At 42.9% G+C, this 22999-nt stretch overlaps 1 protein-coding gene across 6 annotated transcripts in view; it reads right to left on the bottom strand.

Annotated features, from left to right (window-relative positions):
- Positions 1-21011, bottom strand: part of ASB7 (ankyrin repeat and SOCS box containing 7) — a 44211-nt gene extending 23200 nt beyond the window's left edge. For 3 of the 6 annotated variants that reach the window (XR_007776229.1, XR_007776230.1, XM_050967164.1), the window contains exons 1-4: positions 20862-21011; positions 19172-19373; positions 9306-9405; positions 5447-5707 (exon numbers count right to left, since the gene is read on the bottom strand). Coding sequence is in view for 4 of the 6 variants with exons in the window: in XM_050967164.1 (XP_050823121.1) it covers positions 5447-5657 (211 nt within the window). In the remaining 2 variants the exon portion in view is untranslated. Of the gene's footprint in view, positions 1-5446; positions 5708-9305; positions 9406-13166; positions 13319-19171; positions 19374-20861 lie in introns of all 6 variants that reach the window. The other 3 variants (XM_050967165.1, XM_050967166.1, XM_050967167.1) reach the window with 3 other exon arrangements.
- Positions 21012-22999: the final 1988 nt, after the last annotated feature.

Genomic DNA, 22999 nt, shown 5'->3' with positions numbered 1-22999 from the left:
TTGAAATCAGTTATGGACATCACCTCACCAGAAATATTGATAATTAAGACAGAATTCAGAGGAGAGCAACAAGAGTGATGAAGGAGCTTGAGAAGTTTTTTTTAAAAAAATATAAAAACAGGAAAGATTAAGAGAGCCAAATAAGCAAAGCATGGCTAAGCAATTAAAAACAGAGCAGTGCGGGGAACAATCCACAAGGGGCATTAAGGAATGGGAAGTATTATTGCCTGAGGTAAGTAAAGGGGGTAACTTGACATAATGAGATGAAATTAAGGATAAGTTTAGATTATGTATCAGGACAAAATTCCTTACAGTGAGCTGTATTAGACAGTGGAATAGTCTCTCAACAGAAGCAGCAGAAGCCTGAGTGCTTGAGAAGTTTAAAAATGAAACTGCTCAAAGATAACTGCAGGGAGCAGTCCTGTTTTGGCAGGAAGCAACTGGTATCTTTCCCAACCTGCTCTACAAGAGAGTCCACACCACTGTAGTGTCAAAAAAACAAAGATACTAAAAATATCAATCATGAGCTGAAAAAATATTCTTCCCTGGATCAGCTGCTCCTAGACTTCCTAGCTCCAGACTGCTCAGCCAATATTCTAGATCAGTAGTTCTCAAAGCCGGCCCACCGCTTGTTCAAGGAAGTAATTTAATTAGATTGGAGGAAGAGGGGGAAGAAACACTTACAAAAGGGTGGCCTTGTTTATCTGCTGCGTCCGCAGGTTGAGCCAATAGTGGCTCCCACTGGCCACGGCTCACCGCTCCAGGCCAATGGGGGCTGCGGGAAGCAACGCAGGCCGAGGGATGTGCTGGCTGCCACCTTCCGCAGCCCCCATTGGCCTGGAGCAGTGAACCGCGGGAGCCGCGACCAGCCGAACCTGCGGATGCAGCAGTAAACAAACCAGCCCGGCCTGCCAGGGGCTTTTCCTGAACAAGCGACGACCCTAGTTTGAGAACCACTGTTCTAGATCCTCTCTCAAATCACTCCCACTCCATTGTGTTTGATCCATTCTATCCATCAAGCCACCTGCTTAAAAATCCAACAAGTTATGGTGTACCTGTTACAGTAATGTAATAAGTCTATGCTATCTTTGTTTCTAGACTCACCTAGATTAGCACTAGCAGTGTTTTTGAATTAACACCACTGGCTCTCAAACAAGGCCACCCTTTTGTAAGTGTTTCTTCCCCCTCTACCTCCAATCCACTTAAATTACTCCTAATTACATAAAGGCCAACCAAGAAATAGCAAACTATGTGAGATATCACTGGAAAAAGCGAAGCAATCCAATCAATTGTGTAAACAAGTCACATGACTGTTAAGCTTTATGAACACCAGTATGATGGACAGCACCATATGGTAATGATATTTTAATTCCCGTTAAGATTATGGGTTTTTACTGGACCACTGGTACCAATTTTCTACTCAATTAAGTAGTTAGATCATTTAAAAAAACAAAACTTAAAAGACTGCCTATTATTGTTAAGAAAGTGCTTTGCTGCCATCTTGTGGACAAACTAGTATGAGCTGCACATTGGGAGGATCAAAAGCACTCACTAAGGTTTTTTTCCATTCCTACCATCCCACAATAAAATTAGCATTGTGAAATTGAAGTCAAATGTATAACTCTGTTCATTCTAGGTTTCTCTCTTTGCACTGTTCTCTTAAGTAACTGTCCAACTCGGGAGGGCTAGCTTTGCTGTAAGGCAACTGGTCATAAATCTGGAAAAATCTGTTTGAAGACTCCTTGTAATGCGTTTCCTCTTTCCCCTCCGTTCCTGCACCAAAAAGTCACAGGACTGTTACTAAGAGCAGGTCTACACTTAAAATGCTGCAGTGGTGCTACGTCGCTGTAGCACTTCAGTGAAAATGCTACTATGCCGACAGAAAAGCTTCTCTGGTTGGCATAGCTATTCCACCTGCACAAGAAGTGGTTGCTACGTCAACAGGTAGCTTATGTGTACTCCTGTTATTCCAGGCTTGCTTCCTTCCAGAGACTTACCCCTAGCCACAAGATTCAGAAATACTCACCACAGTCTGCCTGCATAGGATTTCCTAAGGCAGTACAGGCACAAGGAAGCTTCAAGAAATTCACTAATCTTCATCCACAAAGGTACATCAGTCTAGGTGAACAGTATTTCACACCTTTTAGTTTCTCCTAGATTCTGAAAGGTCTTACTAGATTTAGATATTGTGAAAGTCAAATTTTCATAGACTAGAAACTCCTTTAGATCACTTGCTACTCTGGATTTTCAGCAGTTTCTTAACAAATTCCTTTTGGTTTCAATGAGTCTTATCACTATTACTTTGGTACACATAACCAAACAATGTCCTTACTTGCCTAGTGTATTACTGGAATATAAAATGCTTAAGAGAGGTAACTGCTGTGCACCCTAAAGATCCTAGCTGGCTATGATTCAGAGGGCTGTGCATTAGCACAGCATTATTCTTCCCTTAATTTACTGCACACACAAGATGGCTTAGCATGAAATTTGGAAAGCACAAATATACCAGAGGGAAAAATTTTGCACTGGCTAAGAGGATGGATCAAGTGACTTCTCTAATTTTCGATGATTCTGTGAACCATTCTGCCCCTCTCTCTTTCCTGTGCTGCTCCAGTGGGACCATTGCTCCTTGCTGCTTGGACTGCTCTTGCAGATTGTTTGTCATCATGTTTTCATTATACTGAAAAAGCTGTTGGAAGACCCACAACTCCGAGGAATCCAAACTGTCTCTGAGCTATGCTTTCTCCATCCTCCGTGCAAACTCAGTCTCTCCACTGCTCTACCATGCCATCAAATTGCTAAGAAATACCTTGTAACTCTGGTATATTCTCTTTGCATTTGGCCATTCCTTCTGCTGGTTACATCCTTGTGTCTGGGCCAAAGGACTGGCATGAACAAAGGAAAACACTAACATACAATTTACTTTATAAACTCTATACATAACTAAGACATTGATGAGCTGGCTGGCTATAGACAATCTACTTCTAGATGACCAACTTACACACTGTTAGAGTCTCTTCTGCCTCAGGTGCCTAGTTACTCAACTTTCCAATTCCTCTGACTGCATTCTACACTGCTGCCAGCACTAGGCTATTTCATTACAGATAATTCTCACCTGGCAATAGATTTATTAAAAGCAATAAATACAAAGGGGAAAATAGCAGCCAGTTAGTAGCCTTTATAGGAAAATGGTTATAAGAGGATGTACTGAAAATGAAAAGACAAGTTTACAGAGATTGTAAATCTGGAAAGAAAGTCAAATTTATAAGATTGCGAAGATTTTTATATCTCAAATCAACCACTTGAAGACTGGGAATTGCCAGATTGAGGGTTGCCCGTGCAACTAAAATTCTGACTCCTAAGTGTGGCATTTTGTAATTTTAAATTTGCTTTACTTTGTAGCCTAAATAACATTCTTTTAAACGGAGTGTGTGTGTGTGTGTGTGTGTGTGTGTGTGTGTGTGTGTGTGTGTGTGTGTGTGTGTGTGTGTGTGTGTGTGTGTGTGTGTGTGTGTGTGTGTGTGTGTAACAATGTAACACAAACTAAGGGCCTGATCTCATCCATTGTTACTCATGTGAATAGTTTTTATTAATCAGTCAGATGGTTCAGGTGAGTTTCTATGGGATGGGAAGATAGTAAAAATTTAGCAAACCATTGATCTGATTTATGAACAGTGTTACGGAGTTCAGGAGTTCCATCTAGCCTCTCTCTGCCAGAGAAAGTTTAATGGGGCAGCGCTCTGACTGGGGATGTGGCACATCCATCTCTCCCACTCTGTACATTGTCCAGTGCAAGGACAAGTTCAATCCACTGACCTCTAAAGTCTAGGAGTTTTGGTAAAAAACTAAAAGTAAGGAGTGCTTTCAGTCCTAAGTACTATGTACATTTGCTCTATTATTAGAGATGTGCTTTGCCTCAACTACCTTTAAGTGACTCAGAAAAAAAGTGCTTCCTTAAAAGGCTTCCATGTTTTAACAAAAGTCATTAGGAGTGATATTTACCTTAAACTTTACTTCAACTGATTCTCTCTTGTACCGTATATACTCAATCATAAGCCGGTTCATTGATAAGCTGATTCCCCCAAGATGGATAAGTAAAAATGGAAAATTTTTATAACTGTTCATAAGCCGACCCTATAATTCAGGGGTCAGCAAACTTTGGCTCTTGGGTTTATTGGTTCATTTGGTTTATTTACCTTGAGTCCACAGGCATGGAAGTAAACCCAAGTAAACAAAGTGTCCTAACGTGCCAGCTGCTTACCCTGACAGGCCAGGCAGCAACTGGTGGGGATTTTTTTTTTTTTTTTTTTTTTTTTTTTTTTTTTTTTTTAGGGCCAGGGGGAGAAGCTGGGAGTCAGGACAGTAACCCGTGACCACCCCCCACATTACCCTACCCCTAGCCCTACACTCTCCCCATCCCATCCCTTCCCACCTTATCTGGGGAGGGCCAGGGAAGGATGTCTCTGACCTGGCCGCAGCCTGCTCCAGTGAGCCGGGCCGGGCGGTGTGGCGCGGCCGCAGCCTGCTCTGGCAGGCCGGGCCGGGCAGCGCAGCCGCAGCCTGCCAGCCCCGGAGCTACAGCTGTTTCGGAGGCCGTGGGGAGAGCAGCGTGACCAGAAGTGGAGAGACTCTGACCCCGTCTCTTCCCTTCTGGCTCTGCTGCCTCTTCTTGCTCCCTCTGTTGGGGGGAGGGGTTGTGTCCCAACTCTCCCTCTCTATACTTGTTCATAAACCGACCCCCTTCTCTGGTGCTTCCCTTTTTTACTAAAAAAATTCAGCTTATGAACGAGTATATACGGTACTATACTAACCAATTGCTTGTCTTTGATATTTTACCCTTTCAAAGAGATAGTTACAAATATGGCCTTGTCTTCACTCTGAAAAACAGAGCATGCGTAACTCAAATTAGCTAATCTGAGGTAAAATCCCAGCGAAGACAAGGCAGTTTATAATTTTCATATGAGTTATTAGATCAAGTTAAAGTCTATGGGGAAGCCTAGTCTTTAACATGACCTGGCTCAAGTTAGAATTACAAACTGCCTTGTGTTCAGCAGTTACTAGGATTTTATCTACAGTTTGGTAACTCAAATTAAGAGCACATCTCCCTTGTAGTGCAGGCAAGACCTACAAAACATGCCGTAAATTCTCTCTTACTTGCTAACTAGCTCTTTCCTACTCGCCTACTTTTATAACTGCTCATTCATTTTGATAATTGCTCCCTGGCAATTTTGAGAACTAGGGAACAGAGATAAAAGGCAAGACAGTTTGCCAGCTCATTCATGGAGCCAACATCCAAATCAAGTAGAGTGGAGACAGAAACAAAGCACCACTCCCAAGAAACAAATGAGGCAAATGAGAAAGTTACTTCAGAAATAATCTGCTACCAATCTGGAAATGGAAGACTTTTGAATGGAACCCAAGACCTTTTTATTTCTGTGCAACTCACCTCCGTGTTCAAGAAACACACGAACACATCTCTCTTTCCCTCTTGCTGCAGAGAAATGAAGCAAGGTCCAGCCATTGGCATCTCGACCATTTGGAGAATAGCCCTGTTCCAACATCTTGCGCACAGTGTGAACATCCCCAGCAGCTACTGCAGCCTGAATCTGCAACTCTTCCTGTAGTTCAGGGTTCCTCCGACAGTGATGGTGTAACATCCTAGCAGATTCTGCGTCTTACAAAAGTGTCATGCAGTCACACTATTCACCTTTAATCAACATAGAGCATACATAAATTAGAACAGGGATTGAAAAAGAGAAGATGCCTTAAAAAAAAAAAGTGTCAAGAACACTTGTTAAAAATGACACCATGCAACAATTCTTACAGTACACACTCAAACTAAGACCATTATAATCACAGGATCAAAGACAGTAAGACACAAAGGCTAGGGAAGAGAGATAGTTGTAGGGTTTCTAATTTTTTCATCCCAACAGAAAGGGATACTTATATATTTTGGGATGCCTTTAACATTGTACAAAGTTCTTTTTACTGCAATGGCAGTGTATAAGAGTGAATAATCAACAGTAAGTGAGGTTTAAAAAAAACCTCTCTCTTAATGACTAAACTTCACACGATGGTCAATGCCTGCAATCCTGGAGATACCATGCCAATTATATGTAAAGTCAGTGTTTCCCTACACAAGCGGCATCCCAAGTTTGGGAAAGCCCCTGGCGGGCCGAGCCAGTTTGTTTACCTGCCATGTCCGCAGGTCCGGCCAATCGCGACTCCCACTGTCTGTGGTCTACTGCTCCAGGCCAATGGGAGCTGCTGGAAGCGGCGGACAGTACGTCCCTCGGCCCATGCCATTTCCAGCAGCTCCAATTTGCCTGGAGCAGTGAACCGCGGCCAGTGGGAGATGTGACCGGCCGGACCTGTGAACATAGCAGGTAAACAAACCAGCCTGGGCCACTAGGGGCTTTCCCTACACAAGCGGCATCCCAAGTTTGGGAAACATTGCCTAAAGTACTAGAACATATTAAGTACTTTATGGCACTGGCAGAGAAACAGACAAGATAATCTTCTAGGTCTTTTTGCCTTTTTTCCCCCACTTAGAGATGTGCGTGTTACCTACAAGATCTACATGTTTACATAAATGAACACAATTTGATTTATTTTATCTTCTCATGTGACCTACCTAACAGGAATGTTAGGATGACTGTGCAGTACTTAAAAACAGTATATGTAAGCATTACATTAATTCCTGATTAGGTCCAGGAATCTGTTTTGATTTTAAATTGTGAAATCCTTATTATTAACTAAAATCTGTAAAGAACCTTCCTATTGTGAGGGTTCGATATGAAGAAAAGATTCTGAAAGATCATGAACACAGAACTACTGTTAGTATATCCATTGAAATAAACTATTAAAACTCCAGTAAAGGGCTTAAAGATGCTTACAGGTCACTCAAGAGATAATTCGCTCAATGAGTTTCCTGTACTCTCATTGACCGCCCATTTTCTGTATTCCAGATATAAATACAGTTGAGTGAAAAGTGAGAAGGTCAAACATTGCCACACTTTCTGTATAAGGGCCTTGATATCTAGTCTTTTCTCAGTAAGGTTCTGTCCGTTATAAGAAGTTATTGCTAATTTGCATGCTGCCTACAGAACTATCTGTGGCAAAAAATGTGAAAAGAAAGAGTATATGAGATGTACTCAGAAGTTACAAGTAGCTGCCTAGATACAGATGGGATTTAGAAGTAAGAGGTATGTTCCTATTTTGATAGGCATATGATTAACTAAAAAGTTCACACAAAAGCTGTTTGAGGGAAGCTAGTTTCCGAGTATGCTTATGATTTCTTCTACTGCGGCATTATTTAAGAATATATAAGAATTTTCAAGTGTTTTTAAAGAGGGAACATATTGGATATTTCCCTCCCATTTGAAAATGCTCCCCTGGGATAATACTGGTCACTAAAGAGGATACCAGAGCTCACGTATTTAAGTACTGCTTACCGCTAGTTTCCTATAATGTGCTGAACATAGAGTAACAGATGTTTTAAATTAAGGGCATTAATAACATAAGCTCACTATGGTGAAGAGTTAAAAGCTACAAATTAATTCCCAATTTCTTAAAACAGTAGGATTTCAAGCATAAAGTAACTGACCCATGGAATAAATTATCAGGGTAAACGATGGAACGGGAATAGAATGCAGTTGAGAATTTTTAAAAGTTTTTTTCTGGAGAAGGAGCAGGATGAGAATACAGTTGGGAAGTGGGGCAAGAGCACATGAAAGGAAGTTTTGGATCAAAGAATGCTGGGATTTGGGGCTATTAGGTTTGACAGTCTTTCCCCTCACATCCCTGTACTGTCTCTGCCATGTTTCCCATCCTCTGTTCTACCATGATTACTTCATTATTTCCTTCTTCCAGTTCTTCCTTCTTTCTGTCTTAACTCCCCCACTTTAAAAAGGCAGGTGTTTAGTAGTACGTACTATATTGTCTGTGCTTACGGTAAGGAGAGTGGTTATGAAAAAACACCACCTGCTTACTCTGTTCCTGGCACGTATTCAGAATCAAATCTGCTTAATCTGGTGACAAAGGGCCTTATCCAAAGTCCACTGAAGTCAATGGAAGTCTTTCCATTGGGCTTTGGATCAGGTTCCAAGCCATTTTTTTTCCCTTTTATTTTTTTAAACTCCACTTAGCACTTCAGAGCCAAGTCACCTCCCAGAGAGACAGTTGGATTCTGCCCTGGATCACATATCAACAGTAGTTTTAATGAAGATTGAACTGCAGGGCTAAATTCTTCCCTTCAGTACATTTGTGCAAGTCTACTGAAGGCACTGGGGGCCACTAGCGTAACTGAGGGTAGAAACTGACTAGAAAAACCTTGAGTGGTGATACACATGAGCTGGGGGGGGAATACATGCAGGTTGATGCTCTGATCCGAGTTTGAATTTGCAAAACTGGAAGTTATTAAAACTTGTTACTCAAAATGAGGATGTATGTTATGGAAATCACCATCACCATTTCTACAGTATCTTTTTGCAGAGGAGCAGCACTTTTAGGTCACATTATCCCAAGGTAGATGAGTACCATGCTAGTCACTCAAACACCACAGAGACAGGTACTTTGGGAGAGGAGAGGAAAGAAATGGGAACCTCTGTTTAAGGAATCAGCACTAAGTTTCCAAATATCTTTTAAGGCAGCTGGATAAGAAGTAGAGATCCTTATCATGCTGCTGGAGTCTCAGCTGGTGGGAATATTTGTAATGCAGTGTTATAAAGAGCTGGCACTGGCTCCACACACTGCTTGCAGCCAGCGGGTATTATTCAGTTTAGCTAGACCAAACACATGTAGCATAGAAAGACAAATTAAATCATTGACAGCTTCTTTTACCACTTGTAGAGCCTTTACACTTAAATGTCACCCCCTGAACTAGTACTGAAACTCAGATTATGCCATGTTAGAGTAATAAACATTTTGAGATTTCAGGACAGCTGTAAACACACCAATTTGGAAACGACTTTCATTTTAACTTCAAACGTTCTTTCAAAATCCTTGCTTAGGGTATCAAACTTTGGAGTGGTAGAGAGGGCTAATGGAAGCCTTGAGCCATTTGGCATTTAATATTTAATATTTGCAACTATAGTTAATCTCTCTAATAATAGAATTGTATGTGGGTGGATTACCACAAATTGGCTTTCTTCACGCAAGTAAAAGCGGCAAGAAAGGGACGTAAGATGTACCTGAAAATTCCCACTTGCCATGATTTGTACAGCATCATGCAAACAGATGGCAAAACAAATTAATAGATTTGCAACTACAGCATGGATGAATTCAATCCATTCCTGAAATATTACCTTACAGGAAGCTGTCGCTGTTTTTGATGTGTGTTCTACTCTTCATGTTCCTCGTTATAATCTTGTGTGCCCATATAACATTTCAAACAAGCTGCTACCCCTTCAAAAGAATAATATATTCTTGTTAGATACAAAAATAGATTAAACAGAAAGGGTCTGTCTGCTTTTACATTGCACCTGATTTGTAACCTCATGTCATCGTAATGCTGTTGTGCTAAAAGAGGTACCAAGTGTCAGGTCAGTTCTCATAAGATGTCTATCTGTTATGACATATAGTCTGTTGGTTGCCCAGGCTGGAGTTCACTTTGATTCACCATCAGTCGGTCTTCCAGGGTATTTTTGTCCTGGTGAAGGGGAAGAAAACAATTTTTTTTTTTTTTAAAGTATGAGTGTAGGTAGAAGTTTCTCTCTTTCCCCAAGTAAACTGAACAGTGAAAAACTAAGCTGAATTCTCTCCTGGGGATTCAACAGGGGAAGAAGAAATCCTCCTCACCCCCAGCTGTGGACTATGAGCTAAGGGCTAAAGAAGGCTTTACTGCCACAGCTCCATGCACCCACTCCAACAGGATGTAGAGTCTGAAAACAACTGGAGGACAAGTTTAGCCCCTCCCTCCTAGCTACCATTGTTACCCACTGCCAAATTAGTTTTTACATGTTCGGACTTAAGGGATAAACCATTCTTTTTAGATGCAGTATCTGCATCTTCTTTCCCATTTCCCCTCCCAAGATTCATTCTGTCCTAGACCACAGCCTCATGGGCTTATTATTTAATATGGTTCAGCACGTAAGTGCAATATCAATGCTTTGTCTGACTGGAACCTCTGCAACACCTAAATCCCTGGAATCATATAACTAAACCAGGGGTAGGCAACCTATGGCACACGTGCCGAAAGCGGCACGCAAGCTGATTTTCTGTGGCACTCACACTGCCCGGGTCTTGGCCACCGGTCTGGGGGGCTCTGCATTTTAATTTAATTTTAAATGAAGCTTCTTAACCATTTAAAAAACCTTATTTACTTTACATACAACAATAGTTTAGTTATATATTACAGACATAGAAAGAGACCTTCTAAAAACGTTAAAATGTATTACTGGCATGCGAAAACTTAAATTAGAGTGAATAAATGAAGACTCGGCACAGCACTTCTGAAAGGTTGCCGACCCCTGAACTAAACCAAGGCTTTGCCTCTTCAAACTTCCCTGAACGTACTTTGGGGATATTTTTATTAAACAAACCCCAAACTCAACTTCTGAAAGTGTTACAGGGTCAATATACTCACTAAAACAGCAATTCACTTGGCTTGGACATCATTAAGAACTGCTCTCTCCCTGATTTCTCTATTGCTGAGTTCTCCCCACTCTGACCATCAGCTCCTCCCCCACAATATCCTGTCAATCTGCCTTTCTGAGACTTTCAGTCTATAGGCACTGATGATATTTCATCTTCTCTCAGCACTCTGTTTTCTTCTTTCCATTGATATGGTTGTCAATTCTCTCTATACTTCATTCACAACCCTTGACTCGTTTTTCTCTTTTTTCCATAGCAAGGTCCACCCTGCCAACCCCCAGCTCTGGCTCATCCCCACCATCCACCTTCTCTTCTACTGCTCTCCTACTGTGGAGCATCTCTGATGAAAATTCTGTGATAAGGCTACAAATTCCACTAAAAATTCATTCTCTTTTCTTTCAGTTCTGCGATCTTCCTAGCTGAACAACTGTACTTCTCCAACTCAGTGAATCCCATGCCCACAATAATAGCCACCTTTTCCTCACTCAAAACCTTCCCTCCTCCTGCCTCCACTTCTCTCTTGAAAATTTCTTCCAAGAGAATGTTGACAAAATATGAGACTTCCCATCTGCTCATCCTGCCTTCCCTTTTACAACTCTCTCCTCTTTCTTCCCTGTCACAGATGCAAAAGGTTTGTTATCTGCTGTCTTCCTCTAACTCCTCCACTTGCTCCAATGACCACATCCCATCTTCTGAACTCCCTTGTGCCCACTCTCATTCCCTCGCTTACTCTTTTCTAACCTCTCATTCTTCTTTGGCTTTTTCCCTTCACAATACAAGCATGCTTTAGTTTCCCACCCCCATCTCAAAAAACCCCCACCTTTGACCTCACTTGCCTCTCCAACTACTGCCCCATCTCCCTTTCATCTACGCTCATTGAACACTGTGTCCACAAATCACTGTTTGACGTTCCTCTCCTCCAGTTCCATCCCAGACACCCTCCAATTCAATGTCTGCCTCTTGCACTCCACTGAAACCACTCTCACCAAAGTCTGATCCTCTTGATCCAGTCAGCCACCTCTGACACCATTGACCATGCTCCTCCTTTTGAAATTCATCATTCCTTGGCTTCTGTGATTCTGCCAAGTCCTGGCTCGCCTCTTAGCTTTTTAATCTCTTCTTCAGCATGTCCTTCAAGGGATCCTCCTCATCCCTCATTTCTGTGACAGCCCCACTGGGCTCCCTGGTTCCCTTCTCTTCTCCCTCTACACCTTCTCTCAGGTTAACCTCATCCAAAAACATGAATTCAACCACCACCTCTACTCAGACAACTCACAGGTTGTCTACTCCAAACCTGTCTTTCAGTCCGAACTAAAATCTCAGCCTGTCTCTCTAACACCTCTTGTCAATATCTAGCTGTCAGCGCAAGCTCAACATAACTAAAATAGAACTCGTAATTTTTCCCTCAAAGTCTTCCCCATTACCTTTCTTTCTCAGTCACTGCAGACAACACCAACATCCTGCCTATCACTCAGGCTCAAAACCTGGGATTCATTTTCAATTCTGGCCTCTCTCCAGGTCCTCATATCCAAGCTATGTCTAAACCAGGGATTGGCAACCTTTGGCACATGGCCCGCCCAGGTAAGCACCCTGGCGGGCCAGGCCAGTTTGTTTACCTGCTGCATCCACAGGTTTGGCCGATTGTGGCTCCCACTGGCCGCGGTTCACCGCTTCAGGCCAATGAGGGCTGCGGGCAGGGTAGGCACTACAATTTAGGCAGCCTAGGCAATCGCCTAGGGCGCCAGAATAATTGGTGGGCGGCATTTTGCCGGAGGGGGAGGCAGGCAGCTCCGGTGGAGCTGCCGCAGTGCTGCCTGCGGAGGGTCCGTTGGTCCGCAGCTCCAGTAGAGCTACCGCAGTCGTGCCTGCCGATGGTCGGCTCCTCGCGGGGTTCCGGTGGACCTCCTGCAGGCACGACTGCGGCAGCTCCACCGGAGCCACGGAGCACCGGACCCTCTGCAAGCACCACTGTGGCAGCCCCACTGGAGCCGCGGGACCGGCGCACGGGGCGGCGAAACTGCTGTCCGCCTAGGGCGCTCAAACCCCTAGCGCCGTTCCTGGCTGCGGGAAGAGGTGCGGATGCTGGTCACTGCTTCCCGCACCCTCCATTGGCCTGGGATGGTGAATCACAGCCAATGGGAGCCGCAATTGGCCGAACTGCAGATGTAGCAGGTAAACTAACCGGTCCAGCCCGCCACGGGGCTTACCCTGGTAGGCCATGTGCCAAAGGTTGCCGATCCCTGGTCTAAATCTTACAGATTCCTTCTGCATGACATCTCTACGACATGATCTTTTCTAGCCATTCACTCAGCTAAAACCCTTGTCTAGGCTCTCATCATCTTATGTCTCAAATTACTGTGACAAACTTCTCTCAAGCCTGGACAAATGCAACCTTGCCCTGCTCTCATCCATTCAGAATGCTGGAAAGATCATTTTCCTAATCTGTCACTTTGACAATGTCACATCTCTCTCTTTTCATCCCTCCATTGACTTCCCCTTCTCTATCCCATCAAACATAAAGCTACTTGTCTTCACTTTCAAGGCCCCTCACAGCCTATCCCCATTCTACCGACCATTTTCCATTCATTATCAAGATGTTAACTCCTCCTTCCGACAGACACATGATGCCAACCTCCAACAACCATTTCTTTACATTTCCAAACAAGCTCCTTCTTGCTTTCTCCCATGCTGTTCCTCATGCTTGGGAAGAGCTTCCCATGAACATCTGCAAAATGAACACGTTGTCCTTATTCAGAACTGCTCTTTGTCTGTGATGCCTACAAAAAGTTTGTCAATGGCTAGGCTGCTGTGTGCTGAGACCACTGTCTTTCATGCTGACCAATACGGTTTCCTTGTTTTCTTGTGCTTCCCACATGTCTATACCCATCTGTTGTTGCTGGTCTTATACCTAGACTGGAAGCTCTTCAAGTCTTAGGTGTGTTTGTATTTAGCCTAGCACAATGGGGTACTGGCACATGACTAGGGCTTTTAGGCACTACAGTAATACAAATAAATATTAAAAGCATCAATTGTTCCACTATGTAGCAGATCATATAAAACAAAGAACTTGGCTCTGTTGTTTCTTGCATTGTATCACTGAGCTGGACCAAAATAGTTACAAAAGATGTGCAATTTTAGCTTACATTAAGTGGCAGAAACTTTTAACATAGCAAGATTAAATTTTTGCATTCTAAAAGTAGCTGAGGGGAAAAAAAAAAAAAACAACCCGCAACAACCCTATCATTCACTATATTTTTGCCTTTCAATGCATAACACAATTAGAGAGATGATCACAGACCTGATCAAAGTTGCACTGCAATGACCTAATTCGATCACATTTCTAAACTTGTTTGTGCATCACTGATCAGCCATTAGTTCTCTTTTTGTTTTTGCATGATTTTCACTTTAAAAATCCACACATTTTCCATTAGCTGATATAAATTAGAACTGCAATGATTTCACAGACTAGAGGCAAGGTAACAGCTTTCTCCACTGAAAATACAAGCTTTTTTCCCCAGAGGAAAATAAGCTGCATATGGCAAAAGTAAGAACTGTAAACATAATGAAGAGTGATTTTACTGAGTGCAATATCTTAAGTTCACCTATTAAAAGGATTTACAAAGGTTGATTAAAATACTTCACCAGACTGGCAGATTATATCAGAAATAGAACGGTAACCAAAATTTGGCAAATTTGTCTTGATTATCCACCAATGAGTGCTCTAATGTTGTTGCAGAGATTATAATTCGAGAATTTTCTACATGAATGTGTTCCGTATTAAATAAGGAAGGAACCTAAATGCAAATACTATGTGGAAAATTCTGACATCTCTTATTAGGTTTTCCCCTTACAGGGGGTTAGTGTTCATGAAAATGAGATCTGAGAGCAAAAGTTATTGAACTGTTTTGTGCATCTAGATGGCAAAATAGATAGCAATCATTCCCAGGCCATAAGGTTCTGCATCAGGCCTGTGGCTTATCATCTTATTGCTGGCACTTTAATACCACTCTAACATGAGTAGTATACTATTATTCATGATGTCGCTATGTCGACATGAGACATTAAGTCTCGATCCTGTCTGTCTCCTGTTGAAGTTAAATATCCAATAACACTTTATACTCTATTATCTGAAAAAAAAAATCATGACCAATATTCTCTCCTCAGAACCCACTTGCCCATTACAAGACATTACTCAGCTAATATTGGTTAGTTTAAATGGCAATTGATTTACAGTAAAAAAAAAAAAAAAAAAAAAAAAAAAAAAAAAGTCTATACTTGATAGTATATTTTGCACTTCTCCACTACCCTTCAATTGTTGTTCATTTTCCTAGGCCGCAGTCTATTAAAGGAAGGGATTGCATCTTTCTGCATCTATCACATTATCATTTGTGTTCTTGTACCACTTACAATACCATTCCTATCATATCCCATTTTCACAAGCCTCAAATAAAAAATTAGATGGCAGCATTTTAAGAGGCTTTATTATCCTGCTGTACTTAATGATGGACATGCTGTGCTATGATCCAAAAAGACTTCGAGCTAGGTAGGATGTAGACAGGTAAGTCCATGGAAGGGAGACCACCAAGTAATATTTAATTGCCACAGGATGTGGCTCTGATGAATCATTGGGAGCTGTTTTTAATCTCTGAATCAATAGTGAAAAAATCCTCCAAAATGCTATTGGGGACATTGCACTACTGTCTTTCAAACCTAATTTTTAAAAAAATAAACCTAGATCCTCACAAGTGGTCATTAAAGATCCCATAACACTTCCTTTGAGAATAGTGACATCATAGACCAGCATTCCGGCCAAATTCCAACTCCTCTAGTACTTTCTGCTTATTTAAATTCCCCCCAAAATTTCTATTGGCTAGGGTATTCTTCACTTCCCATCTTAAGCTGTTGTGTGGCATTGCTACGCACTGTTAAACAGCTGCTGTGCTCCACAGGTGGCTGAATTTCAATGGTGGGTGAAGTAAGTACCTATATGCTTATCTATGTCACAGAGGTTTTGCAAGGATTATTTTATGGGCTAGATTTGAAAGAATTAGTAAACTACATCTCCCTGTATAACTCAGGATCCCGGTGCTGAAGAACAGCAAGGGTAGGCAGTGCTTCTGCTGCTAATCAACCTCATGGTTCCTGCCAAGGAAATGGGCAGCTTTAACTGCTATTGGAGTTCCACTATTAGAAGCACCTGACAGGAATCCAAGGCCATAAACCCTTCCCAGACAGGGCCACAATGGCCCTTATGGCTCCCTTCATATAAGGAAGGTTGTAGCAGCTGAAACCTCTTCCTTCAGAAACTCCACTAGGGTCTAAACTGACAGACTGTAAGGTGAATCTGGCTCAGTCTGCCAAGTGTTCAGAGATCCTTAGATAGGCAGTGTAAGGCCTAGACACTCCTCTTACGTCCAGTGGTGCAATTCTTATTTCCTTCAGACAGACAGACAGACAGACAGACAGAGAGAGAGAGAGAGAGAGAAAAGCAAGGATAAAATTGACATGAAAATTTGGCCTCAAGAGTAAAGCACAATTCTGAGCAAATATAAATTTACACGACACGATACATACATAATTTTAACACACCATTCATAAAAAAAGATTCTTTGTATACAAGTTTTGTGTGGCCTAATTGCCTTCAAGAAATCATAATCAAATTAAAGCAGCTTGTAATTTCCTACGGAACTGACGTGAACATGGGACTTCTATCATTTAAATATCTGAATAGTGACATTTCAATGAGAATCAACAAGTAGAGAAAGAATATTTTGATACAGACTGAAATATCCAACCATTCTTAGAATATTTAGACCACAGCTGATGCTGGATAAAAATAAGCAGCATTTATATAACCTGTTTCATCATCCAAAGATCCCAACTAAAGATTTATATTTGCTCAGAGTCTCATTTTAGAATGTCCTAAAAACCTGAGTGGAAACAGTACAATGAACCATTTGGGTGGGTAATACAACAGTTTTTCATTCATAGTACAATTCTGGAAGCTAATGCTGAGGGCTCAAGGATGGAAGACCGTCTCAGTCAGCAAGTCTTCTGGTTTCTAAAAGTCCACCATAAGAAAAATAAAAAAGGTAGTTTTATACAACTAGAAAGCACAACAGAAAAAAATCTACTTATCCTGTAAGCCTATGTGTGCAGTCTTCCTTCTAACTAGGAAATAGCTGTACTTGTAGTACAGAGATCATGATTTGGCCTTCAGTTTGTAGCCTGGCTTCATTACTTGTCCCAACCACCAATGAAGTTTCAATTGTCAGCTAATTCTCTGATTGACAGTGATCACAAAACAGTACTTGTCATAAACTTTGCTGAATTAGTATTTCATGGTAAAAAAGGAGCCTAACAAACAAAAATCAATGCTTGTTGTTCACTCTATGAATGAATCCGAAAGAACTAAGGATTTTAACAAAGAATACAGCGATCTATGCTGGAGGTTTGCACCAGCCTAGCTACATCAGTGAAATTACACTGGTGCAAGATTCCCTCATATAGAAAAGCCCATGGGTGTGCAGTGAATACATGCAGCAAACACATTCTTTAGCAGTAAGCGTATGATTTTGATCATACATCATAACCATGAATGACAGGTAACAGAGTACTTCCTTATTTTACTTTCAGAAAATCATCTTCTAAATCTTATTTGACTTGTATGGCTGTTAAGTTTTTGTTTAGCCATTGATATATAACAATTATGTTTGATCACAGACAATATGCACTAAGAATCCATCTATACTATGGAAGTGATCAATTGTTGACCAATATTGTCAGCAAAAACTACAGCCTACCCCCTCTGAAACTGGTGCTGGAAAAATATGACTGCTAGTGAAGACTGGGTCAAACCCTTTTCAACACATTTCAAAAAGTACAGTAGACTCCAGCAGAATGTAATATTGATACTTTCTATAACTGTGGAAAAGCTTAGCCTCATCTAAACTTGCAATGTCAAGATTGTCTTAAGAGGATTCTTCAGAAAACCAGTGTCAACAGTGGGTCATTTTCCTAATATAGATAGCCCTAGAAGCTATGCTAGTGTACGTTACCAGTTAACTTGGTTTTCCTATTTCTCTATCACAATGCACAGCTCCTCTTCAGGTAAATGAAACATATTAATGTTTTGAATAAGGAGAGGACACATTTAGATGTAGACTGACAATGAAAAGAAATATAACCAGGAACTCCATCAAGTGGAGAATACTACAAAAGGGATGATTCCAGAGTACTTAGGAGATCCTTTCCAATTATCATCTACAACTTTCATATAAATCTGGCCTAGGCTTTAAGATGGGCCAATAATATCTTTCTCCTACTCATACCTTCTTCCATGCAGACCCTTACACCTGAGCCACTCCTTTCTTCTTTTATCTCTTTCCTTCAAAAAACACTTCCTCCTCACAACCACTTCCACTCTCTCAGCCTATCAAACTTATCTTTATTCTCATACTAACAGTATTTGCACACAAACCACTGAATTCTCAAGACAAATGCACTACTGACTGAAGCACTCACAGTCTTATTTCTGCAATGCTCACATTCTCTATTTCCCCCCCGACTCTGTTCAATTCTTATTATCACCTTACCATTACTCATCATGTAATATCTTTTTAGATTATAAATAATTTGGGATAAGGGCATCGTGTTATTTGTTTGTAAAGTACACTTATTGCCCTGTGCAACAAGCCAACCAACAACAGGAATAATTTCTATACAAGAAGATGTTACTGTAAATAGTTGTGAAAATCATTTAAATAAGACAAGCTCAAACACTCAATATCATCAGAAACAATGCAAATGGTCAAGTTACTTATAAAGACCTAACCAGAATTTCTGGCAGAAAAAATAATAAATTTAACAAAACTATATACTAAGGCAGCTTTATCTCTTCCAACTGACATCCTTCCTTGTTTATCTAAACCCTTGTAAATCCTTTGTTATCAAAACATTTTGAATTGTGTAAAAACAAACACTTCCCAATAGCACTTTGAGTTGCAATGAACAATAATATTTGATTCTTCTGTGACTAAGTCTGCAAAGGCCAAGATACATTAAGAAGGTCTAAACTTGTGAACACTGAATACTAATCAATCGATCGTTTACAAACTAATTGCAATACAAGCTGTACATATACACTTTATACACATTAAGAATTACAGACATAATTGTAAGTAAGCCATCAAAATGCGTTTACTATAACCTATGTTAGTAATGATTTTCAACCACTGCAGTTACTATGGAAGGTTTCCTTTGTGTGTATAGGTGTGAAGTAAGACAAGGGGAGGGATGTATACAATTTTTATTTATTTTTAAATAAGGAGACCAAATTAACAATTGACAGGGAGTTTTTATAAAATTCTTAAAGAAGCAGCCACAAAAGATCTTCAAGCCGCAGCCCACAAAAAGTAAGTAAATGTGTGCTATATTTAGCAAATGACAATGCAAAGCACAGAACAATACACAGAGAAAGGAAGAAGTTCATTCCCTGTACTGCAAAGTTATTTTACTTTTTCAAGCCAAACAGCAATTAGCTTTTAGAGCAGGGGGAAACCTAATCCCGCATACTCACATAAATGAGTCACTAGAACCAACAAGAAAGGGTTCCACAAGCATCCAGACAAGGGTGGATGTGCAGGGATGGCCTGGGATATGAGATAAGAGTGAAGGTGGATTATCACCTTTATATTGAGTACTACTTTCACTTATTCTTACTGTCTGTATCTTCTTCTTTGGATTCACAGCTTGCAAGTCTCCCCTGAGGCAGCCTGAGCCTGAAAAGACAGAGATAGAACTGAGCTATCCAATGTTAGATGAATGAGAAGTGAAGGATAAAGGGTGTTCATGTCCAAAACATTGTCATGGTTGGAGCAGGGAGAATGAAGAGAGAGGAAGCAAAGGGTATTGCCACAAAGTGGAAATTGAAAAGGATGGGTAATTCATAGAGAATACTTAGGGTTTGAATAGGGGTGGAAAAACAGCAGGATAGTCAGTCTCCTCAAAATACAGTCTCAATGGGATTGAAATAAGGGACAACGACCATTGAAGGGTGGGCACAGAATAACCCACAAAAAGAGCTTCAGGGGAATTAAAAGGAGCAGCAAGCTAACCGCTGCCCTCCTCCTGCGCCCCCCCCCCCCCCGAGTCTCAGGAGCTTTGAGGAAGAAAGGTAGGACACGAGGGAGAGGGTTAGCCACCAGACATGGTTTAGAGGTCTGAAGGCAGATGGCCCAGAAGAGAATGTCAGGGTGATGGTAGGTGGTAAAAGAAAGGGTAGAAATATCTGAGAGCACAAAATGAGCTCAGGATGATGGTGCTTGTCTTCCCTAACCAAAGTCTAGAACAGCATTTGTCAAATGTAGCCCCTGGTGGCCACATGCAGCCACAGAGGTTTTCTTGTGGCCACAGGCTCCTTGGCAGTGACTGGGGAAGAGGGAGCAGCCCCTCTCCTGGGGCCATAAGGAGGGGTTGGGGCCCCTGCTCTGGAGACACAACTCAACTTTAGGAAAAATAAATAAGTATTTTAGAAAAATTGTCATAATGGCCACCACAAAGAGTTGGTGGCCACACTCTGAGGCCACCAAAAAATTTGTTGTGAGACCCCCCAAGACTTGGGAGGCGGGTGAAAGGTGGGGAGGGGCACAATGTACAAAACAGAGTATTTCGAGGCATCTGAAAGAGGACAGTGGGGGCAGGGAAGGGTGACCCCCTATAACCGAGTATCCAGGGAGGGATCAAAGGGGGGAGGCATGGAGCTGATTTGTTCTTCTCCAAAACAGCCTTGGGAGGATAGTTGGGGCAAGGGATACAGCGGGAGGAGAGGAGTACGACTCCTTCAAATGAGTCGGGGGGATGAGGTATGGAATGGGCTAGTCCCCTCCACCGCAGAGTCTCAGAGGGACCACGGGGCAGGGGGATAGCCCTCAAGAGCAGTCTCAAAGGAACCATGGGGCACAGCGGGTGTGAGCCCCCCCATGTCAAAGGGATCACGGAGCGGGGGAGGGGGGAAGCCGCCCAAGATCAGTATCCAGGGGGGATGGGCTAGTGACCCCACAGCAGTTCTATGGGGCTGCAGTCTATTCCCCTCCCCCCACCCCCAGCAGAGTCCCATGGGCGTGGGCAGGGGGAGCAGCCCCTAGCGCGCAGCCTCGGGGCGGGCAGGGGGAGGAGAGGGGGCTCAGCCCTCCCGTGGCAGTGACTGGGGCAGGCGCCCCCATGACGGAGTCTCGGGGCAAACCGGGCTTTGGCCCCCCGGCTGTTACCTGTCTCCTCCTGAGGCGGACGGGACGGGACGGGACCGGTGGCCGCTCCCCCCACTGGCACTGGCTCAGGGGTGGGGGGAGCCGCAGACCCAGGCGGGGGCGTTGTGGGGACACTTTCCACTGACTGAGCTGCCCCCCTCCTCACTCCGGGGTCACTGGGCAGGGACTGACCCCCACCGCAGCCAATCAGCTGCCGCAGCCATAGTCCCACCCCGAGCCGTAAACCACCGCCGCGCCGGGTTGGGTGGCGGGGTTTGGGTGACTCCGCCCATCTCCTCTCCCAATGCCGTAAAGCCTGATGAGGCTTTGCGACAGCTAACGGTGAGGATTGGTTGCTCTCGAGTTTGTCCTGGGAGAAGTGGGCCCTGCCGCGCCCCGTCTGCAGGGGCGGGTAAAGCGAGGGGTTGCTTAGCAACGCTGCGTGGGAGGGGCGAGCGAGCCCTGGGTGGCTGGTCTGCGCCGCGGCGGGACGTTGGGCTGCTGGGTGAGGGCGGCTGGCGGGAGGCGGGGCACGGGGGTGAGCGGAGCCCGGCGGTGGTCGAGGGAGGGGCTGAGGGAAGTTGGCAGGTGGGGGCGTGCGAAGCAGGAGGAGGGGCTGAGGTTGAGGCGGATGGTGGCGGGAGGGGGCCGCAGGCTGAGGAGGAGCATTTCGGAGCGTTGGCGGGGCTGGGGGGGTCACAGCATCGCTTTGTAATCTGGGGAGGGGGAGGCTGCCTGTGGGCAACCTGCTGTTCTAGGCGCAGCGCAGATGAAGCCAGGATCGCTTCCACCTCCCGAGCTCTCCTTCCTAGGGCTCTTTGCTCCTGTAGTAACTGGCTGAAAAAAACAAGTGTGGGGTCTTCGCTATTGGCAGACATCTGGCACTGGTGGGAGTGGGGAGGAGGCTCTGCTTTTTCCCATCCCCATGTGGCATAGTTGATGACTGCACATTTTGGGGTGGGAGTATGAATTCCTCACCTGCTGGGTTATATTCCCCACTCCACTCCAATAATTACTGCTCTGGTCATCCAAGACATTAGCTATAATGACCAGCAGTGCAAAAGTTAAGTGTTGATGTTCTAAATGGTTGTAATTAGGAGATAGCAGGTGGCTGAGGTAATATTGTTTATTGGACCAACTTCTGTTGGGGAATGAGATAAGCTTTTAAGCTGGTTTTCCAGACCTGGAAAAAGACCTCTGTCTAAACGTTGAAGTTTGTCTGTTTCACTAACAGAAATTGGTCCAATAAAAGATATTCCCTCACCCAGGTTGATCCCCAGATATGAAACGAGATATCTACAACAACACTGCTCATGATCAAGATAACAGATGGTTTACACCTCACAGTTGTTGGAGACTGCACAGGCAGGCAGAATGAACTGTGATCTACATTAGAAATATTTATTCCCACACAGAGGCTGGAAATTTAACAGCTTTTTTAAAGACAAGCCTATAAGCTGAAACACAATTCTCGAGCCAGTTATAAAGTTCAGAGGGCCAGACTATAGTTCATCTATATCCTGCAGTGTGTGGATCTGCCATGACTCCTTGACAGGAGCCAGAGCCTTTCAGTGAAACTTGAGCATGCTCATGCCCCATACTTCATCCATCACAGCTGAATCCACCATTGTTTTCTGTATGTGAAGATAGCAGGAAGGAGAAAAACTTCTCATGCGATAGTATTTAATATGATCATGCCCCAATGAAGGACAAAACAAAGATGATGATTTAATAGGACTTTCCTTTAGTCATGATTGTGAGAAACACGTGCCTCCTTGGCTAATTGTATCCTATGTGAGTCATGATATACTATAACATGTCAGCTGTAACCAAAAAATATCACTTGTGACATAAAATGCAGTCTGAGAATGTAGAAGATAGTTTTGTTTTCAAATCACATTATTTCAACATCAGTGGTTATCAAATGAGCGATGGGTTTCTGTATATAGTACATTAGCTGAAGTACTACAATATGAAAACAAATGCAGGCTTTATAATTCCATTTTAGGGATTTTGTGGAGTCTTTGACTAGCCATTGACTTTCGTGGTTTATAGTGTTCCTCAAAACTTGTTGACCTCAAGTCAACTGACCTCCATGCTTCCTACCCCAATCCTTTCCCTTCGGTGTCTCTTCTCCCTTACTTTCTATTTAGGTAAAT

Source organism: Gopherus flavomarginatus, chromosome 9 (genome assembly GCF_025201925.1).
Source record: "Gopherus flavomarginatus isolate rGopFla2 chromosome 9, rGopFla2.mat.asm, whole genome shotgun sequence".
NCBI classification, from domain to species: Eukaryota; Metazoa; Chordata; order Testudines; family Testudinidae; genus Gopherus; species Gopherus flavomarginatus.
The sequence above is the reverse complement of the archived record's forward strand: the minus strand, read 5'-3'. Positions and strand labels throughout refer to the sequence as shown.